The 19,898-nt window shown below is 57.1% G+C and overlaps 7 protein-coding genes across 7 annotated transcripts; 5 read left to right on the top strand and 2 right to left on the bottom strand.

The window, feature by feature from the left end:
* Nucleotides 1–581: 581 nt before the first annotated feature.
* On the top strand, nt 582–1,319 carry DL89DRAFT_213668 (transcription initiation factor IIF, beta subunit; the record flags this gene model as incomplete). Its single annotated transcript, XM_040884249.1, has 1 exon — nt 582–1,319. A coding segment is annotated over one exon (738 nt), but the record flags the coding sequence as incomplete, so codon positions are not given.
* A 167-nt stretch (nt 1,320–1,486) lies between these two features.
* DL89DRAFT_226458 (D123-domain-containing protein) lies at nt 1,487–2,416 on the bottom strand (the record flags this gene model as incomplete). Its single annotated transcript, XM_040884813.1, has 1 exon — nt 1,487–2,416. A coding segment is annotated over one exon (930 nt), but the record flags the coding sequence as incomplete, so codon positions are not given.
* Nucleotides 2,417–2,718: 302 nt separating this feature from the next.
* On the bottom strand, nt 2,719–5,984 carry DL89DRAFT_324790 (uncharacterized protein; the record flags this gene model as incomplete). The annotated part of the gene is made up of 4 exons (XM_040891482.1): nt 4,942–5,984; nt 4,831–4,910; nt 3,482–4,769; nt 2,719–3,441 (listed from the first exon to the last, which is right to left on the bottom strand). The coding sequence occupies exons 1-4, from the start codon at nt 5,626–5,628 to the stop codon at nt 2,719–2,721; spliced, it is 2,778 nt and encodes a 925-aa protein (XP_040740824.1). The 5' UTR covers nt 5,629–5,984.
* Nucleotides 5,985–6,467: 483 nt separating this feature from the next.
* DL89DRAFT_269907 (DUF647-domain-containing protein) lies at nt 6,468–8,272 on the top strand. Its single transcript, XM_040888477.1, is given in 4 exon segments — nt 6,468–6,746; nt 6,766–7,091; nt 7,123–7,576; nt 7,607–8,272. 4 exon segments carry the CDS (start codon nt 6,538–6,540, stop codon nt 8,151–8,153), a joined length of 1,536 nt encoding a protein of 511 aa, XP_040740823.1. The 5' UTR covers nt 6,468–6,537; the 3' UTR covers nt 8,154–8,272.
* A 181-nt stretch (nt 8,273–8,453) lies between these two features.
* Nucleotides 8,454–9,912, top strand: DL89DRAFT_269906 (CRAL/TRIO domain-containing protein). The gene is made up of 3 exons (XM_040888476.1): nt 8,454–8,723; nt 8,749–9,680; nt 9,701–9,912. The coding sequence occupies exons 1-3, from the start codon at nt 8,462–8,464 to the stop codon at nt 9,890–9,892; spliced, it is 1,386 nt and encodes a 461-aa protein (XP_040740822.1). The 5' UTR covers nt 8,454–8,461; the 3' UTR covers nt 9,893–9,912.
* Nucleotides 9,913–10,134: 222 nt separating this feature from the next.
* Nucleotides 10,135–10,630, top strand: DL89DRAFT_205357 (Arf GTPase activating protein; the record flags this gene model as incomplete). Its single annotated transcript, XM_040884065.1, has 2 exons — nt 10,135–10,204; nt 10,440–10,630. Coding segments are annotated over 2 exons (261 nt in total), but the record flags the coding sequence as incomplete, so codon positions are not given.
* A 4,166-nt stretch (nt 10,631–14,796) lies between these two features.
* Nucleotides 14,797–19,771, top strand: DL89DRAFT_279095 (uncharacterized protein). The gene is given in 9 exon segments (XM_040889548.1): nt 14,797–14,844; nt 14,938–15,258; nt 15,296–16,330; nt 16,368–16,722; nt 17,943–18,361; nt 18,381–18,473; nt 18,493–18,952; nt 18,984–19,172; nt 19,243–19,771. The coding sequence occupies 8 exon segments, from the start codon at nt 15,062–15,064 to the stop codon at nt 19,699–19,701; spliced, it is 3,207 nt and encodes a 1,068-aa protein (XP_040740820.1). The 5' UTR covers nt 14,797–14,844; nt 14,938–15,061; the 3' UTR covers nt 19,702–19,771.
* Nucleotides 19,772–19,898: the final 127 nt, after the last annotated feature.

Raw genomic sequence — 19,898 nt, 5'->3', positions numbered from 1 at the left:
GTTTGTGAGGAGAGAGGGAGGGTTATCTTGCGATGCATGGCGTGTTGGCAGAGCCGTTTTATAGCCATTGCCGTGGCAGTGAATGCACTACCAAAAGTTGTCCAACCACGTGAATCCCGGGCACTTTGATTTTCACGGGCCTTACAGACTCCCGCCCCGGTCAGCGCCCTTCTACCAGCGCGGAGTAAGGGGCTGTCCGCTTTCTCTCTTGCCCCTGGAGCATATGCATGATTGTCCTGGGCTGACTCGTGCCAGCATGCGCTTGCGTGAAGGAACGAAAAAGCAACCTTGTATATAGTCTGTGTGGAGGTTGACTCGTTTTTCTCATGTGTGAAATCCTGTCCCATTTGTCATCCATATTGGCATGTGCCGTCAAATACAGAGCAGGCCAATGCCGCTGGGCAGCACATGTCCGTGCATAAAAAGCCATTCCATATCCGGATTTCACCCTTTCACCCCCTCACACAACACATTAGAGCATGGGACTTTCAGACAACGAAGGCAATGGTGGTCGGCCAGAATTCTACCATGACGACGACGACGACGTCAAGCCCACTGTCGCGCCGGTCGATGATCTGGTAGAGGACGACATTGACGACCTAGACATGTCTGAGCTTGGCAACAAAGTGTGGCTAGTGAAGGTGCCCAAGTTCCTGGCCGACAAGTGGCGGGACGTCGACGGGTCGGGCCAGGAGATCGGCAAAGTGCGTATCTTTGACAAGCCCGACGCCAAAGGCAACAGCATTTCGCTGATTCTGCCCGATACCGCCGAGAACAGCGAGATCCCGAAGGACTACAACCTCCGCGTCGTCAACAACCAGGTCCAGAACATGCTTATATTCTCCGAGCTGCGCGACCCCAAGGAGGTCCTGAAGCCCACATCGACATTGGCCAACAAGCCCGTGCCGACCGCCCTGACTGGCACAATCCACCACGAATGCACTGTGACGCCGACCTTCAACGAAAAGTACCAGGATATTATGCGCCGCCGCACTGTCGAGGCCGGGAAGCCCGTGCGCTCTGTGCGCCTGCTGAGCGACCAGGGCCGCAATACCAGCATGTTCCGGCAGGGCGAAAACACCGATTTCGTTACCGCCCACAAGAAGCCCACCGGCGATAGCCGCATGGCGCGCATGGACCGCAAGGACCTGATGGACCTGCTGTTCAGCGCCTTTGAGCGCTACCCATACTGGTCCTTCAAGGGCCTGGTCGAGCAGACCAAGCAGCCTGCCGCCTTTCTGAAAGAGGTCCTGGCCGATGTGGCCATTCTGAACAAGCGCGGGCCCTACGCCGCCACCTACAGCATCAAGCCAGAGTTCCGCAACAGCACCAACACCGCCCCCGACATGCAGCTGCCGCCGCCGCCTGCCGAAACCAACGACATGGATGACGACGCTAACTTTGACGAGGACGAGGATTTCGAGGATGTTTAAAATATACTTTTACTCGAGAGCCGTTCCATGCTCGCAAAAAAAAAAGTCTAGGCTTAGCTTGCAGTTCCCGCCGCCATCTTCTCGATCAGATCGGCCATGGATTTTTGGTACGCATCGGCTGTCAGCTCGACAGGGAACCGGCTCTGCGAGTACTTGCCCGAGAAATGGGCCAATGCATTGACGTTCTTCGGGAACAGCCGCAGGCCAAGGAATCCCGCTGCCTGCACCAGCTCCTGCCACCCGAAGAGCCCGCTGTCGACCGAGTGCGTCCACGGCTCAAAGTCAATGACATAGACCTGGTCCATGTTGCGCGTAACATACACGTCAAAGCAGTAGCTTGTGGACGGGAACACCTCCCGGATCTTGTCCTGGAAGAACGCCGAAATCTTGTCGGCAATCAGCGCCGCCATGTCCTCCAGGAACTCGTAGTGCTGCAGGTCAATCTGCGACACGGCAACCAGCTCTTGCTCCCTAACAAAGCATCGGAACTCCATCGACGGCAGGAGATTGCACCACTGCCGCAGCACCAGCTCCGGCTCCACACTCACCGCAACGCCCTCGTACCGGGCGCCCACCAGGTCCCTGGTGATCTTGTCGGAGCTCTTCAGCAGCAGATACACCTCGGAGGCACTAAAGCACTGCAGTGTGTTGCCGGTGGCCATCCACATGGCGTCGCTGGGCGCGCTCCAGTTCATGCGCGGGAACACGCTGCCGCCGAGCTCCTTCAGGGCACTGCGGATTTCTGCGCTGGTGCTGTCCAGGTTTACGTGCACGTCCGGCTCGTCGTCGCTCCAGTCCGAGTCCGAGTCCACAGCGTCGATGCGCGAGCCGTATTGCGGCGTGGCCTCGTTGTCGGGCAGGAAGATTCCGTCGGTCTGCAGGTAGCTGAGGAATTCGGGGGCCAGCGGCTTGAGCACTGCGGATTTGAAGGTCGAGTGGCGTAGTAGCGGGTACCAGGTGGAGAACATGCTGTTGGTGACTTCTGCTGCCAGTCCAATGGCGCAAACAGCGAGGCGACATCGACCTCCTCTACCTCCTCTACCTCCTCTGCTTGCTCAGCAGGCTGCGGAGGGGCTTCTACGGGGCGCTCAGGTTCGGGCATTCCGGGCATTATTGGATGCTAGCGATGAATATGTGGAGACTCGTAATATTGGTTTGCAAAAATATCTGCCGCGGGAGATTGGCCCCAGCAAGGTCAAGGCTGCACCAGCATCTGTCATTTGTGGGAGCACCAGGTGAGGAAAATTTTGCTCGTGGTTTGGCTGCGGAGGGGACAAAAAGCCGTTCAGCGCCGGCGCATCCCGCTGGATCCCGACAGCACAATCTTGGCCTTTGCCTTGTTCTTGATTTTCTTCGAGCGGGTCTCGGGCAGCTTGAGATGCGCAGGCCGTGCATCGGCGCCAGCACGCTCGCTCAGATGGAAGTACTTGTCGTCGTAGTCATGGTCAGGCTCATCGTGCTCGTCATGCTCGTCGTAGTCGTCGTAATGGCTGGCATTGCGCTCAAACTCCTCCCACAGCTCATTGTAGAGCTCGCCCGTGCCGGTATTAGCGGGCTGGCGCGGCCACAGATCGCGCGGCGTCTTGGGCGACTCCACAGCACTGCCCTTGGCGGGCGTGGCGGAGCCGCTGAGGGCCGGAAAGCTGGCGGCATCGGGCTTGCTGCCCGAGTACGTCTGCAGCTCGCCGTACCGGTTGTGGCCCTCGCGGGTCCACTCGCTACGGTACTGGATCGCGCTGCCTGCCTGCTCAGCTGCCGCAGCCATGGCCGCCGACCTTGCCTCGTCAATGGCCAGGTGGCGGGCGCGCGCCGCATGCTGCTTCTCGCGGTGGGCGATTTGCGCGCGGAATTTGTCGAGGGAGCGTGCGCTGACCAGGTGCTTGATCTCGGGCTCAATAAAGATCACGTCGCAGCGCAGCGGCAGGTGGTCGAGGATCTTGAAGCGCTGGCGGACCTCGCTGGTGATGGTCGATTCGACAGCGTGTCGCAGCTTGATGTCCAGCGTGTCCTGGCAGATCAGCGTAGCCGTTGTGCTCCTCGGACAGAACCCGCATGTACAGCGGGTGCATGTAGATGTGCTGGCCGTCGTCGGCCTGGTAAAAGTACCGGAAGTCGTCGGTGTGGTCGGCGGTCTTTTCGTCGGGCTGATCGGCGGTCTGGGTTTTGCGCACAGACTCCTCGAGCTTCTCAGAGCTCTGCTTCTCAGTCTGCCCGATGGCCAGCTCGACCAGGGCAACGGCCGACTCAATGAACATCTGCGCCATCGGGTCGTTCCCAGTCAGCTTGCTTTCCTCCGAGAGCTCGCGCAGCTCGCGCGCGTACTCATCGCGGCAGTACGTGTGGCCGGCCAGCAGGAACTTTGCAAAGGGCATGGCGTGCTGCGTGAATGTCCATGGGAAGTGGAAGCTGTCGAACGTCAGGCGCTGAGTGTCCTTGGTGTGCGGGTCCAGTGGATCGCTCTTTTCCGTGACCACGTGCGGAGCCAGTCCCTTGGCGAACAGCATCGACGCCGTGGGCCGCGGCAGGCAGATAGTCGACCCCCGCAGACGCTTCATCAGTCGCATGGTAATATGCATGCCCTCGGGTAGGCACGACGACGCGCTGTGCACTGGCTTGCTGCTGCTGTTGCTGCTGCTGCTGCTGGCGGCCGGCTGGTAGCGGGCATTCCAGAGATGCACAGGCAGCAAATCGTCGGTGCCAGCGACCGGCTCCCAGCAGATTGGGCACTTCTTCTCGCCATCGGGCTTCTCGGTCTCCATGGCCAAATAGCGCAGTACGCACGGGAAGCAAAACACATGCCCGCACTTTGTGACGCGCGCGGCAACCGGCGGCGACAGGCAGATCGGGCACTGGACCGAGTCTCCCTGGACCGGCATGACCACGCGCTCAATCCACTCCCACTTCACGTGGACATCGGGCTTATCGGCGACCTGCGTGAACTGGCTCCATTTCTCAGGCCTGAGCACGAACCGGAAATTGGCGTTGATGAACGTGCGCTTGGTGAGCTGCGACTGCCGCGCGCTGGGCGCAGGGTCGCGGTGCTTGCGGGCACGTGGTGCTGGCAGCGGCGACGGCATGCGCACCGGCAGCGAGAAGTTCAGCAGGTGGTTGAGGTTCACCTTTTCGCCCTTGTTGCGGCCCTTGCCGTGTCGCTTGCCACTCCGGGACGTCCCACTGCCCTGACTGTGCGATCGCTCGTCGCTGCTGCCCGCCGTGCTGCTTGCGTCCAATGCCTGCAATGTCCCGGCCCTTTCTGCCACGCTGCTGGTGCTCTCCTGCGAGCTCTGCTCGGTTATGGCCTGGTGTGCCTCCCACCTCTGGCCAAACGATTCGATGCTGCATTTGGCTGCGAGAACCGCCGGCCCAGCAGCCAACATAGTCCGGTAGCCTGCCTGACTCCGTCACCACGATCGTGTGTCCCGCCGACTCCGATACCTTGTCTAGCACCGAGGACCACCCACTCGGACGGCTCAGCATCTGCCGCACCAACGACCACCGCCAAATCGACCTTTGCCTTTGCATCGACGTCAGCCAGACCCATGGCGACCTGCAGATTCTCAGAGCCGCCGCAGATATCGGGTACAAAGGCTGCCTCCGCATCACTGCTCCACCTGGCCATCGGCCCGTGCTGCCCGCATACCTCGCACTTCACGTCCTTGCAGCTCATTGCCTTGAACAGCACTGCCTGCGTCAGTGCGTTCTTGGCCGTACATGCCTTGCACACGAATCTGGTCGCACTGCCGCGCACAAACACTGTACGCAGGTCGAGCTCACTGCCATTTCCCAAGGGCGCCAGGTGTACATCGTCCGTGTACAGACGCACCAGCTTGTCGGCAGAAATCAAGTGGCCAATTAGTGCCTGTAGGGCGCTGGGCTTGGCGCGTGCCAGTGAGCCGCAGAAGCTCGACAGCCTTCCATACACATGCGACGCCTGCTCCAGCTGCTCTGCATTGTCGGCTGCTGCTGTTAGCGAGCAGAATGCCGTGATGCTTGGATCCGTCATGAGATCCTGCTCGTCTGCCTGCGCTAGCGCCCGGTTGCCCACGAGCACTATGCATGAGCGTGCCTCGTCAATTGTCTGCCAGAGCTGTTGGTCTGGCGCGTCCGCTGGTGGATCGGCTGCTGGCCGTCCGCTGGCCGCCGTGCTCGATGTGGACGGCGGTCCGCTGATCGTTATCGTGTTGCTTGAATCCATGGTTTATTTTTGTACAAAGAGCGTGCTGCGGATATCTAGCTGAGGGGAGGGTGGGAATGAAATTACAGGTGTATACAGGAAGGGTTGGAAAGTGTACAGAAAAGCAAGATAGTGGAAACCGGCGTGTAATTCTAAAGTAACTGCGGCCCGTCGCTCTAGTGGGAGAAACAAATTTGCGACAAGAAAATATTTTCTCTACAGGCAAAAAGGGCAGGGCGCTCTAGTGTAGGCTTTGAATGGGTTCGATTCAAATCGGTCCACGCGAATTGGCGTAGAGCTGGCGAAGGAGGAAATTTTGCTTAATGTGAAAAAAGCTGAAGAGAAAAAGGTGCGAAGCCGCACACCAGCCTTGCGCTGCCATCCAGTGCGGCGTGGTTGCAGTAGATACGTGGTCTCTCAATTGCATCCCCTGCACCATGATTGTTTAAATGAGACACGTCACTCATTAGGCGGGCGGTGGAGCAACGCAGGGATGTCCTGTCGAGTAGACATGGCCAGCAGGCGAACGTGGTCTTTCGCTGCACATGGCATGTACATATGCGGGGTATATCGATGTGCGCCTGGAAATTAACACTCCGCGCAGCTCCCCGATTCTAGAGCCGATGCGCGGTGCATCCCGCTGATGTCCCAGCATATGTGGCGGATTCGTGTGAATGTGCCCCGTATCTCCTGTGATCAGCGACCATGCCCGGGTTCGTCTATTTCGAGACCGCCCATGATACCAGTGCTGTTTTTGCAGTGGGCGTGTGAACAGCTGTCCCAAGGACGGCGGGATTCCCACCAGCCATCTGGTACTATAAGAAGGGAGGGGGTAGTGCGTCCAAACACCGATCCGCCCTCCTCTTTCAATCCTGTCTCGCCGCAATCCGTTTTTATACACTTATCCTTAATTCCTCAGTCTGTGCGATGATGCTCTGTGTCAGTAGGGCAGCGCTTGTATCTATTAGATCTGCTCGGGGAGCGTCAACACCGGCAGCATGGAATCGAAGCATACAGATCCGCAGGTATACGCCCAAAGAAAGCCTCGCCCATGCGCCCACCATGAAGCCAGTCAGTAAACACGCAGTCAGCCAGGACCTCGTTATCAAGCAGGGCTGTCTGTCGTCGACGATCAGGCGGTACGACCTGCAACAACAGTTTGGCAACCCGGCCTCGCTGTCTCGAGTTTGTCCGATCCAGAGGCGAGTTTCTGGGACTCCCAGTGCTGTCTACCGATGCCAATGTCCCGGCACGCAAACCCACAGCCGTCGAGCGGCTGCGCGCACTGGTTATGAAGGGGATCGAGGCATTCATGCCTGCAGACTACAAAAACACAGTGACGCCCGAGTACATTCCGTACACAAAATGGCAATTCGTCCACAATGTGTTTGGCGCAGCATCGGGCGTTCTATCCACGCAGGCGATGCTGTACGCAATGGGTCTGGGTGCCGGATCGCTGCCTCTGTCGGCAGCCTATAAACTGGGTGATCAAGGACGGATTCGGGCAGCTGGGAGGCGTGATCTACGCGACGCTAGTCGGCCAGCGGTTCGACAGCGACCCGAAGCACCAGCGGTTCTGGTCGACCATCTGGCTGCAGTGCGCGACATGGCTGGAGATGCTGACCCCGCTGGTACCGCACCTGTTCCTTGTGATTGGATCCGTTGCGAATGTGGGCAAAAACATCTCGTGGCTGGCTATCTTTGCCACCAAGGCTACAGTCAACCGCCAGTTTTGCCTGAAGGAGAACCTGGGCGATGTCACAGGCAAAGTTTGGCTCGCAAGCAACCGCCGCCGGGCTTCTTGGCACTGCCACTGGCGTGCTAATCGGCGCTACCATGGATGGGTCAATATACACGCTGCTGGTCGCTTTTGTACCGCTGAGCCTGATCAGCCTGTGGGCAAACCATGTGTCGCTGTTTTACGCAATCACGCCGTCGCTGAACTTGGAGCGCGCGCGCCTCTTGCTCAGTGCCGGAGCAATCACGGCTGAGGATGGAGGTTGGCGCTAAACGCCAGTGCGATAAAGGCGCCGCGGGAGGTGGCCAGGGCTGAGGAATTCATCCGGCAGGTCCACCACATCACCCCCACTGCGGATCTTCCTGGCATCGTTGTGTCCCGGAGGCTCGACAGGATAGCCCACGATATGCCGGCTCGTCGCAGCCAGAAATCGCAAGATCTAGTTGCGCGCATGGTCGCCAGGGCAGTTGAGCAGCAGGCAGGCGCTCCGAACGAAAACTACTATATTGGGTATTTGCCTGAATCCACAGCGCATGGCAGCACCAATGGCAATGTATATCTGTGGTTCAGCGACAAGGCATCGACCAGTGATATGCTACTTGCTTTCTACAACGCCATGTCACTGCGCCAGCTGCTCGGTACTCGGACAGATGTAGAGGAAGCGGCGAAGCGCGCGCACGGGTTTGCTAGGCGCACATTTGAGGAATTTACTACCTCCTTGAAGCAGCGGGGGTGGGATACGGAGACCATCTTCTTTAGCAAAGAGTCGAGGCTGCTACGTCTTGAAGAGACAGCTAGAAAGGAATAAATAATCTCGGTGCTATTTACTACCCAATAGTACAATTTGCGTATTTGCCGTTACGTTCATGGTTAATAAACGTGCACATGCTGGCTTCTACTTGTGGCGTGCATATGCATAAATGCAGCAAAGTATCGACTCATTTTCATTGATGTACGGGAGGTGGAGATATACTGCGTCCCTAGCTGACTCCGGGATTTAGGGCTTAGACTATCGCATTTGCCTTTGAAATAGGGGCAGCAGCGTACTGCAGATGCGTACCGCTTTTCAGTTCATCTCCTTTTTTTGCCATTTCCATCTATATCCCGAACTGCAGAATGACTATATCACCAGCTACCATTCTCAACGAGTACGCAACCAAAACGCCTTCGACCGGCGGCACATATGGCTTCTTGACTGCTGACCAGCAGCGCAAAACTGCCAGGCTCTGGCAGCTCATTTTCCAATACCTGGATAGCGTCAGGGACAAACCGGTGAAAGTGGTCGGCGAGCTGTTGCAAAAAGTCGACCGCGACTGGTCGGAGCTGGGTCCTGACGAGCCTGGTCTAGAGGGTCTTGGGCCAGAAGAAATCACTCGCCGTGCATGGCAGTTCACCAAGACTAGCGGCGGCCTACATCCGTATCGCGTTTGGCTCCAAAAAGACCAAGCTGCCGCTCGACAAGCTGCTTCTGGATAGACACGTCAACGAGACCACACAGCAGTACCTCGATCGTACCATTGGCCGGCCGGTACGCCTGATCCCCGACAACTACTTCCCGTCATTCAAGCACCCCGACAATGAGACACGCAATCTGGCGGACATGTTCTGGACGATCGCCTCGTCAAAGATGCATCCGGACATCTGGCTACACCGCTATCTGCGGGCCATGGGGTGGGACGTCGACCGTGCGTTTGGTACCATCAAGAGCGTCCTCGAGTGGCGGGCAGCTGAGGCAGCAGACAGACTCAATTACGAAGGCGACATCACATCTGGGCTGGACGAGTTCCGTCTAGAGTTTTGCCGGCTTGTTGGCCGCGACCGACTCGGATACCTGCTGTACCATGTCACGGTGCGCAATATCATGCCGCGAGCCACCGAGCCCTTCGTCTTCAAGCGGTACCTGATCACGATCTTTGAGGGCATCCAGTCGGTGACGCGCGGGTACAACCGGGCCACAATGATATACGATTTTACCGGCTTTTCCCTTGACAACACGCCGTTCCAGATGGTCCACTTCATGGTGACTCTGGGCATGAAGCAGTATGCCGACTCGACCAGCATGATCATCCTGCTGGTCGACAGCTGGCTCTTCTCCAATTTTTGGAATCTGATCCGGCCCTTCCTCGACGCCAACCTGGGCTCGCGCATCGTATTCGCCAAGAACGCCGACGAGGTCATGAGGTACGTCGACAGGGACCAGCTCCCAGTGTGTGCTGGTGGCACAAACGAGTTCAGCCTCGAGTATCGCCTGCCGCAAGAGGGCGAGAACGCCGCCATGTTTGACACTGAGGGAAGGCGGGCCGCCGAGCAGGTGTGGCGTGATAAAACCTGCAGAGTTTGAGAAGGTCCACAAAGCTGTGGGTGTCGGCGATGCTGGACGCCAAAGCCGGCAACTCGATGGAGGAGAAGACGCCGGTCGATGGCCAGCGCGATGCAGCAGCCCAGGAGCTGTTTGCCGCCGAACTAAAGCTCAGCAAGTTCACCTACTCGAGAAACGTGTACCATCGCCATGGAATGGTCGACGAGACAGCAACCCTAAAATTTTAATACACCTCCAAAGGTCTAGCGATATGACGACAGCCAAATTATATCTCTTGAAGCGGAGGCACACAAGCCGGAACCTGGTTGAGGCGGGTGGAAATCAAGAGCGCTTCCCGCATGCCACAAACACTGTTTTCTACTATCCCGCTCCTCGAATTTGCACTTTTTCTAGCTCTTTTTAGTGGATTTCAGTTGCTGCTGCCATGGCGCCCATCACAGACAAGGAGAAGAAGAGGCTCGCCGAGAAGCACACCAAATTGCTCTCCGAGCTTGTGAAGCAGCCCGACAACTCAACATGCGCTGATTGCGGAGCACCAGGTAAGGACAACAGCACTAGCCTAGCCCCTCGCAGCCAGGGCGCTTACGCAAATGCAGGGTGAATTTAGAGTCTCCAGCGGCTGGATGCCCATCTCTAGCAATCCCTGCTAATTCAGAATGCTCAGCTGGCGCGGCTTCTGAGAACAAGCAGCGCACCATGCTGTGCGCCGAGACGTGGGAGACACCGGCTGACTGACACCACACGTGCACACCCTTGTCACTATGTACCCTGTAGGGCCGCGCTGGGCATCGTGGAACATCGGCGTGTTCCTGTGCATTCGGTGTGGCGGCTTCCATCGGCGCATCGGCACACATATTACCAAGGTCAAGTCCATCAGCCTCGACAACTGGACACCCGAGCAGATCGAGCACTTCCGGCGGATCGGCAACAAGCGGGCGAATGCCTTCTTCAACCCACACCCCGACCGGCACCCGGCACCCCGCTCGGACCGCGAAATCGAGCGGTACATCCGGGACAAGTACGAGCGCCGGCTGTTTGTCGACCAGCGCAGCGGCGTCATGGACCCAACACAGGAAGGGGCCGATCTGTCGACGCCTGTCAGGGAGCCTGTACGCGGTGGATCGATGGACGAGGCGACCGCACTGACGAAGCTGCGCGAGATGGGATTTACCAACGTGCGCGAGAACCATGCGGCGCTGAAGAAGTTCAGCTTTGACGTTGCTCGGGCTGCTGCGTTCCTGAGCGGCGAGACCGAGGAGCCAGCTAAGCCGGCCATCTCGGAGAGCGATCCGCGCGTTAAGCAGCTTATCAACATGGGCTTTGACCATGCCGGGCAGAACGTCCAGGCCCTGCTTCAGTGCAAGGGCAATGTCAACCAAGCAATCGAGCTGCTGCTGAGCGATAATGCACCGCCGCGCACCAGCGCATCGGCCAAGGCCGCCAAGCCCGCTGCTGCCAAGCCCGCTGCTGCCCCGGCTGCCTCCAGCGCTGCTGCTGATCTTCTGGACGGCGATTTCTTTGGCAGCATGTCCAGTGCTCCTGCTGCCCCGGCCACTAAGCCTGCTGCTCCTGCTGCTGCTGCCGCGCAGATCAGCCCACTCGACAATATGTTTGGTAGTCTGACCATTGGCTCTGCTGCTCCGGCTCCGGCCACTGCTCCGGCTGCTGTCTCCAACGACAACTTTGGCGACTTTGGCGACTTCTTGTCAGCGGCACCCGCGTCCAGTGCCCCGGCTCCGGCTGCCAAGCTTGCTGCTCCTGTCGTTCAGAGCCTGGCACAGCCCACCAGCACCCCGGCTGTTGCTGCCACATCACCTGCGACAATCACCGCGCCGCCTAATGGTGGCCAATCCATGTTTGACAATGACTTTATCATGTCGCTCTACTCGAAGGGGCCTTCTCAGCCTGCCGCCAGCACAAACGGCGCATCTCAAGGACAGGCAGCGGCCGGCAACAACGCCGGCAACAACGCGTTCATGGACCTTGACTTCTTCATGAAGTAGATTTGGTGTCTTCCGGCTATTTCTCACTAATGAGACCATCATAACATTCCCAGCACAAATATTGCAAGGCTTCTCTACTGGGCATATATTATGCGTTGCTTATATTGGCTGTGTATATAGGGCAAGTCTGCACATTATGATGTATCAGTTTGTTGGCTTCTGGGGGGGGGGGCTCGATAAGGGGCTTTGGAACATTTTGAAGTGTGGATGTTATTCCGAAGGAAACAGAAGAAAAGGACAGAAGGAGGAATGCGTGTGTGTGGGATATATAGCCACACTTCCGGCCAGGCACTGCATCGCATCGTCTGTTCGATGCAACCGCAGGGCTAGACCAGGCATGGCCATTGTTAGATTCTGAGGTCTGAATCTGACCACCCTATTGTCTTCAGTGGAATCAGAGCGGAAATCTCAGAGGGACAGTTGCGGGTGGGCGCTAACCCAGTGTAGTTCAGACCGCCGGTAGCCTGTGCAGACCTGGATCCGATACACACACAGGGAGGATAGAGCATTCGGATACTACTCCAAAATATTTGCTAGCATAGAATCAGCATCTTTTAGAAGCCTGCTCCCAGTGACGGCGGGCAGCCCAGGTTATCCCGGCCCTTGAGCCTGCGCATACGAACCAGATAGCTCCCATCCATGTGAACTGACTCGGAGCGTAGAAAAAGCAGTCCGTGGATTAGGTTGACTAATGTTTTACAATGGCAGAGGAGGTCGAGGAAATGTTGCAGGTGAGCTGGCCACAGTGGATGACGTGTGCAGCTCATCTGCTTGAGCTCATAGTTCCTTTGGCAGTGCTTGTGCTTGAACCAGGAATTCTATTGCTTTTTCCTGTTCTTTTCGAAGCTACATATTCATATATCATTGTCTTTAGCGTACCACATCACTGCCGCCCTTGTCTAAAGAGTTTTTTTATTGCCAATGCTTTTCGAATCAACAGCGTTCGGGGTTTACGTGACGAACGCAACCCCAGAAACATCCCTGCTCGACCACCAGCATGGCGTGTTCATAGCTGATTTTGACAGTAGTGTCACTGACAGCAACTTTAAGAACGGGTCCGGCAGAATGAAACTAGGGCAGGACCATACATGTCTACAAGCTACACTGCAACGAATATGTCTCACAAGTACAACAACTATTACTCCCTAGGATATGTGCTATGACTGTGCTCGACGGGTAAAATACCGTTTGGCACATATTTCCTTCCACGATATTCATGTGAAAGTAATTAAAGGCTATCGCGAGAGTCTGGACGACATTCCAAGCCCCTACCGCAAGATCATCGAGCAGCTTTGGGCAAGAGCAGAGCCGCTGGAAACCTACGCGATCTACTTGCGAGAGAGGTATATAAAATGGTCGCAGGCCAAGGGTGAGGCTCCATGATGCTCGTCCAGCAGACACACCGTTTGCTTTTTTTGTTTTCTCGAGTATTTTTTACAGTTTCTTCCAATCAAGATATACCACGGCTGAGAAACTGGTAGCGTGGTAGCGTGCTACACAGTCGCACCTCCCTCAGCCAGTGTCCGCATTGAGGTAGCAAGGAGGATGTCAGGGCGAAGATGCTAAATATCCCAATGGAGTGAAAGCGTGCAAAAGCGATGCCTGGTTCCCGTTGCACGCTGTGTAAACTGTATGGCACTGGATTCCCAGCAGTAATGGTGGTACAAGTTCCTTTCCAATAGATATTATTGTGAAATGATATATCAACGACTTGGGATATCGAACCAATGCTATCCTAACCCCAAGCATTCAAAAATATGTAAGCCAAATCCGGACCCATTCTGTCCTTCGCATAACCTACACAGAGGTTTCGCTGGAGCTCGCTCAAGGGGGCAAGCTGGTTTTTGTAAGTACTTGGTGCCCATAGATCAGATCGGTACCATCATAGACTTTCTGAGCTCAACGAAAATGGGACAAGTACTCCATTTTGGAGGTCCGTAATCAGCTGCCTCGTCCAAGTGTGGTCAGTTCTGCATCCGTCGCCTACTTGTGTTTCGTTCCTCACACATATGCCAGATCATAAGGAGGAAATTGTCTGCGTGCTGGCACTCGAGATATTCTGATGGATGCGGCAGATCAGGAAGCGCTGTATACATGTGCTCCTATTCTGGTACCAAATATTTTTTAATTAAAACCCAGAACATCGTGTCCGTCAATCGTGCTCACAACAATGGCGTTAGCTATGTCCACGTAATTGTGGCATTCACTGTCTTCCAGCTCCAAAAGGTCGTCGACATGCGCTGGCTCGTCTCTGGCAAAGTCTCTGATGGCATAGACCAGTCTGTCTCGCGGATATCTTATGCGAAGAAGCCAGAATTGCACCAGAGGATTGTCGGCATACCATTCATGGTCAACTACTCCATGGCTCACAAGAAACTCTGCACCTGGAATGTAAACGTCGCATATATCGCTGTGCAGGAAGAAGAAGTGTGATTCATCTCTAGCATCATGCACTGCATCTTGCCAACTGCTCACTTTCTTGACCATCGCCAGGATGCTAGCCTGCTGCCACTCTTCAGGCAGCTGGAAAGAGCCAAATGCGAATTCATCGGAGTAGTACACAGAGCTTGTTATTTCAGGACAGCGGGTTCTGGACAAGGCTACCGTCTCTCAGGTTGAATACTTCCATTTTGGGGGGTAGATAAGCTTCGGATTTCAAAACCTAAAAGAAAAATGGAAGAGAAAGGAAAACCACTGATGCCACGCGCTGGCCTTTTTGAAGAATTCGCTGCTGCGCGGGAATCTGACTTCATCGGTAAAACTGGGCGGAAAGCTGTGATTGTAGTGGTCACAGGTCTCCACTGGATATCTCCATTGGTTCAGCGCAGGAGCTGCTCTCGTTGTCGGTCGACCCGATAACTTCCTATGGCATCGTCATGGCGGTCATCGCCGGCCGCGCAACAATCTATTACACACGAAATGACACAGGGGGCTCTAGTTCACTGGCTAGCTGTGTGCCTGCTCTGATCACTTTGGGAAATCACATGGATAGTTAGGGCCAGCCAATAGCCTGGCCGTGAGGCGTCTCCAGAAATTATGTCCAATGAGCCAAGAAAAAAAATTTTCTTCCAACCCTAAAAGCCGTTCAGCCCCCGCTCGTCGCCGCTTCTACTCTTTCTCCGCTATTACTACGTCTTTTTTCATACACGACTAGAGCGTTACTGCCTGGAAAGAAGGTAGAGTTCAAATTCAGCACGGCGTCCAGTGCATTCGACATTCCGCACCGGCCAAAGTTTCCAGCTCTAATTCGCAATCTCACATTATCGTAGAGCTCGAAGGCCAAAATTTTTTTTCACTGTATTATCAGGCGGCTTCGACGAATTCCAATTTACACAGCGTCCGTTTTTATATTTCGCATAACCTTATTGTCTTTACCAGACTACACTTGCAGCCATGGGAAAGAAGAAGGGAAACAAGAAGGGAGGATACGACGAAGATATCTGGGCTGATGATCTCGTAGAGGATCCCATTGAGACAGCCATGGCCAACACTGCCGAGGACGAAGACATGGGCGGCGGCGGCGGCCTGATGAACATGATCTCGCGGGCAAAGAAGAACAAGAAGAGCAAGAAGAGTGCTCCCACACCATCGTTCGCCGCGCTTGCTATCGATGACGACGCTGAGGAGGGCGAGGAGGAAGAGGAAGGAGGAGGAGGAGCCCACGCCAGCCGAGACACCAGCCGCTGCTTCTGAAGACGAGCCGGATGTCCCGCAGATGGCGTCGAAAAAGAACAAGAAAAAGAAGAAGGGCAAGGGCGGAGCCTCCACACCACAGCCGATCGATCTTGCCGACGAGCCCACTGACGAGCCAGTGGTTGTCATCAAGACGGCCAAGCAGAAGGAGCGCGAGAAGAAGGAGCGCGCCAAGCTGCTGAAGAAGCAGAAGGCCGAGGAGGCCAAGGCCAAGAAGGAGGCAGAGCTGCGCGAGCTCGAGGCTACCCTGGGCACTGCCAAGATCGACGACGACAAGCCTGCTGAGGACGACGCTGCTGAGGGCGGTGCCAGCAAGAAGAACAAGAAGAACAAGAAAAAGAAGGGGAAGAAGGGCGGTGATGACGAGGACGAGGAGGCTGCCGCACCTGCCCCGGCGTCTGCCCCGACGAAGAAGGAGAAGGAGAAGGGTGGCAAGAAGAAGAAGGGTGCGCCGATCGCGGCTCTGCAGAAGATGGTCGAAGAGCAGCGGAGGCGTGAGGAGGAGATGCGCAAGGCCCATGAGGAGGAGATGCGGCGAATTGAGGAGGAAGAGCGCCGGATTGCCGAGGAGGAGGCTCGTCTGGAAGCTGAGCGCGAGGCCAAGCGCGAGGCCGACCGTTTGCGTCGTGAGCAGCTGAAGAAGGAGGGCAAGCTGCTGACCAAGAAGCAGAAGGAGGCCAAGGCGCGTCAGGAGCAGGCGCTCAAGGCGCTGATGGCATCTGGTGCCCAGGTCGCTGGTCTGGCGGAGCGGGAGGGCAGTGGCGATGCTGGTGCCAAGAGCGGCGGCCGTCGTGGCGGCCATCGCGAGGCTGAGGAGCGCAAGCGCCGTGCTGCCGAGCGCAAGAAGAAGGAGGAGGAGGAAGAGCGCAAGCGCAAGGAGGAGGAGGAGGCTGCTCGTAAGAAGGCTGAGGAGGAGGCCGAGGAAGAGAGTGATGGTGATGCTGGCGATGACTGGGAGGCATTGCTTGAGTCCAGCGAGGATGAGGACAAGGACGATGGCGAGAAGAAGGCCTCTGACGACGAGGACGACGACGATCAAGGACAGCTGGGACCAGTCGTCTGATGAGGAGGAGGAAGAGGAAAAGAAGCCTGCCCCTAAGGCTGCCCCTGCCGCCAAGGGCAAGGCTCCGGCTAAGCCTGCCGAGTCGGAGAGCGAGAGCGAGAGCGAGAGCGACAGTGAATCCGACTCTGACGATTCGTCGGACTACAGCTCGTCTGAGGAGGAGATGACTGCCGCTGAGCGCCAGGCGTATGAGCGTAAGCAGGCTGCTGCTGCTCGTCGCCAGCAGCGCATGAAGGATGCCATGGCTGCCCGGTCCGCCGATGACTTGCGTTCGCCCATCTGCTGTATTCTTGGACACGTCGATACCGGAAAGTGCTTTGGTTTCAACACCCCGCTGTTGATGGCTGACGGTACCACTCGCTTTGTCCAGGACATCAAGGAGAACGAGCTGCTGATGGGAGATGACTGCACACCGCGCCAGGTCCGTGTCGGCTCGCTGATCCACGAGCAGGGCCAGCTGTACCGCATCACGCCGGACTCTGCCAGCGGTGCCGAGTCCTTTGTCTGCAACGGCGAGCATATCCTGGTTCTGATCAACCTGACCAAGCCCTGGGTCGAGGCTGTTGTCGCCGAGGATGGCTCTGACGCGTTCGCTGCCAAGGAGGTCTACATCGACGGTGCTAGCAACAAACCCGGCGTCCGCGTTGTTGGCCAGTTTGCCACCGAGGCTGAGGCTCTTGCGGCGCTGCCCGCCTGGTCGCTCGATATCTGGCAGGTGCCTGTGCTCGACTTCCTGGCGACCAACACTGTTGAGCGCAGCCGCTGGCTCATGTACGTCCCCGAGCACGGTGTGGAGTACCCGGCTGATGCCGTCGAGCCCATCACTCTTGCTCTGCGCGAGGTCTTTGGCGAGGTTGCATGCCTCGGAGCAGCTCGAGCAGCTCGCGTTCTGGCGCCTGGGTCTGTGGCTCGCTGCTGCCCAGGAGGCCAAGGCCCAGCTCGGCGCTGAGGTCGCAGCCAAGGTACAGGCGTTTGCTTCGGCGGTCACTGCCGATGACGCCAAGCTCGAGAGTCCTGGTGACCCGCCTGGGCGTCTCGCGCACTGCCGCCATTCCCGATGTGCTGATGCGCTCCTCCAAGGAGAACCGCCGCGCCCTTCTGGCTGGTCTGGTTGACGCTGCTGGCGCTTACAGCGCTGGCGAGGCCCGCGATGTGCGTGGTACAGCTGTCTCCGCTGAGAGCTGGGAGCTGTGCTCGCAGAGCAATGAGCTTGCTGTCTCTGTCAAAAAGCTCGCCCGCTCTGTTGGCCTGCAGGTGGGCTCTGTTTCCGAAATTGAGGCTGGCGCAGGCTGGAGCATCAAGCTCAGTGGCCCTGCCATGCAGCAGGTCAGCAGCCTGGTCCAGCTCGAGTCCAAGCGCGCGTCGGCCAAGACGCAGGACCAGTGGCTCAACTGCCTGTTCAGCTCGTCGCCGTTTGTTGTTGCCAGCATTGGCGAGGGCGACTACTACGGCTTCACTGTCAGCGGCCCGAACTCGCGCTTCCTGCTTGGCGACTTCACTGTCACACACAACACCAAGCTGCTCGACAAGATCCGCCAGACCAACGTCCAGGAGGGCGAAGCTGGCGGTATCACCCAGCAGATCGGTGCTACCTACTTCCCGGCCGATGCCATCAAGCAGAAGACCGCAGCCATCAACACCAAGGGCAAGCTGGAGATCAACGTGCCTGGCCTGCTCATCATCGATACCCCGGGACACGAGTCGTTTACCAACCTGCGTTCGCGTGGTTCGTCGCTGTGTAACATTGCGATCCTGGTCGTCGATATCATGCACGGTCTCGAGCCCCAGACTCTCGAGTCGCTGCGCCTGCTGCGTGACCGCAAGACGCCCTTCATTGTCGCTCTGAACAAGGTCGACCGCATCTACGACTGGAAGCCCATCCCCAACAGCCCGTTCCGTGACAGTCTTAAGAGCCAGCCCCAGCACTCGCAGCGCGAGTTTGCTAAGCGCCTCGAGGACACAATCACCGCTTTTCGCCGAGCAGGGACTCAACGCACGCGTCTACTATGAGAACCCGAAGATGACCAAGTACGTGTCGCTGGTGCCCACGTCGGCCATCTCTGGCGAGGGTATTCCCGACATTCTCGGTCCTGCTCGTTGGCCTGACACAGACCCACATGTCCGACAAGCTCATGTATCTGTCCGAGCTCGAGTGCACTGTGCTTGAGGTCAAGGTTGTTGAGGGTCTTGGAACCACCATTGACGTCGTCCTGTCCAACGGTGTTCTTCATGAGGGCGACCGGATCGTCGTGTGCGGCTTGGACGGCCCCATCGTCACCAACGTGCGTGCACTGCTCACACCCCAGCCCATGCGTGAGCTGCGTGTCAAGTCGGCCTACGTCCACCACAAGTCGATCAAGGCCGCTATGGGTGTCAAGATCACTGCGCCGGGTCTCGAGCGCGCCATCGCTGGTTCGCGCCTGATGGTTGTTGGTCCTGACGATGACGAGGAGGAGCTCATGGACGAGATCATGTCGGATCTCACCTCGCTCAACGACGCCATCGACAAGTCTGGCCGCGGTGTCTGGGTGCAGGCATCGACGCTCGGCTCACTTCGAGGCTCTGCTCGAGTTCCTGCGCGTGTCCAAGATCCCGGTGTCGGGAATCAACATCGGCCCGGTCCACAAGAAGGACGTGACCCGTGCCTCGGCCATGCTGGAGAAGGCCAAGGAGTTTGCCGTCATGCTTTGCTTTGATGTCAAGGTCGACAAGGAGGCTGAGGAGCTGGCCGACGAGTTTGGTGTCAAGGTGTTCAAGGCCGACATTATCTACCATTTGTTTGATGCCTTCACCGCGTACAATCGCCGAAATCATGGAGCAGAAGCGCAAGGACCAGGCGCCGCAGGCTATCTTCCCGTGCACGCTCAAGATGATCAAGGGCGCCGCTTTCAACAAGCGCGACCCGCTGATTATCGGCTGCGACGTCGTTGAGGGCCAGCTGCGCCAGGGGACGCCGGTGTGCGTCGCCAAGTGGGACCCCGAGACCAAGACCCGCGAGATCATCAACCTGGGCAAGGTTTCCAGCATGGAGATCAACCACAAGCAGGTCGAGGTCGTGCGCAAGGGCGAGTCTGGTGCTGGTGTCGCTGTCCGCATTGACTGCCCTGTCTATGACACGCCCAAGATGTACGGTCGCCACTTCACCGATGAGGACGAGATCTACTCGCACATCACTCGTGGCAGTATCAACGTACTGAAGGAGAGCTTCCGCAATGACGTGTCCAAGGAGGAGTGGGCACTGATTATCAAGCTCAAGAAGATCCTCGACATCAACTAAGCAAGGGTGTGTCTTCGTTACTATCCTTCTACCACTACCAATATCAATAGCCAATGGACCATATGTTTCGTATCAATGTTGATGCTGGACTGGGATTGCTCTTAGTGAATGGCCGAAACCTGACGCGAGTAATATGCTAGGTCGAGCCGAGATGTTATGTCTGCTACATGCCGAATGATGGCGGCAATGTCGAAATC

The sequence above is a fragment of the Linderina pennispora genome (genome assembly GCF_002104995.1).
Source record: "Linderina pennispora strain ATCC 12442 chromosome Unknown DL89scaffold_14, whole genome shotgun sequence".
NCBI classification, from domain to species: Eukaryota; Fungi; Kickxellomycota; class Kickxellomycetes; order Kickxellales; family Kickxellaceae; genus Linderina; species Linderina pennispora.
Note: the sequence above shows the minus strand (reverse complement) of the source record. Positions and strands in the feature narration are given on the sequence as shown.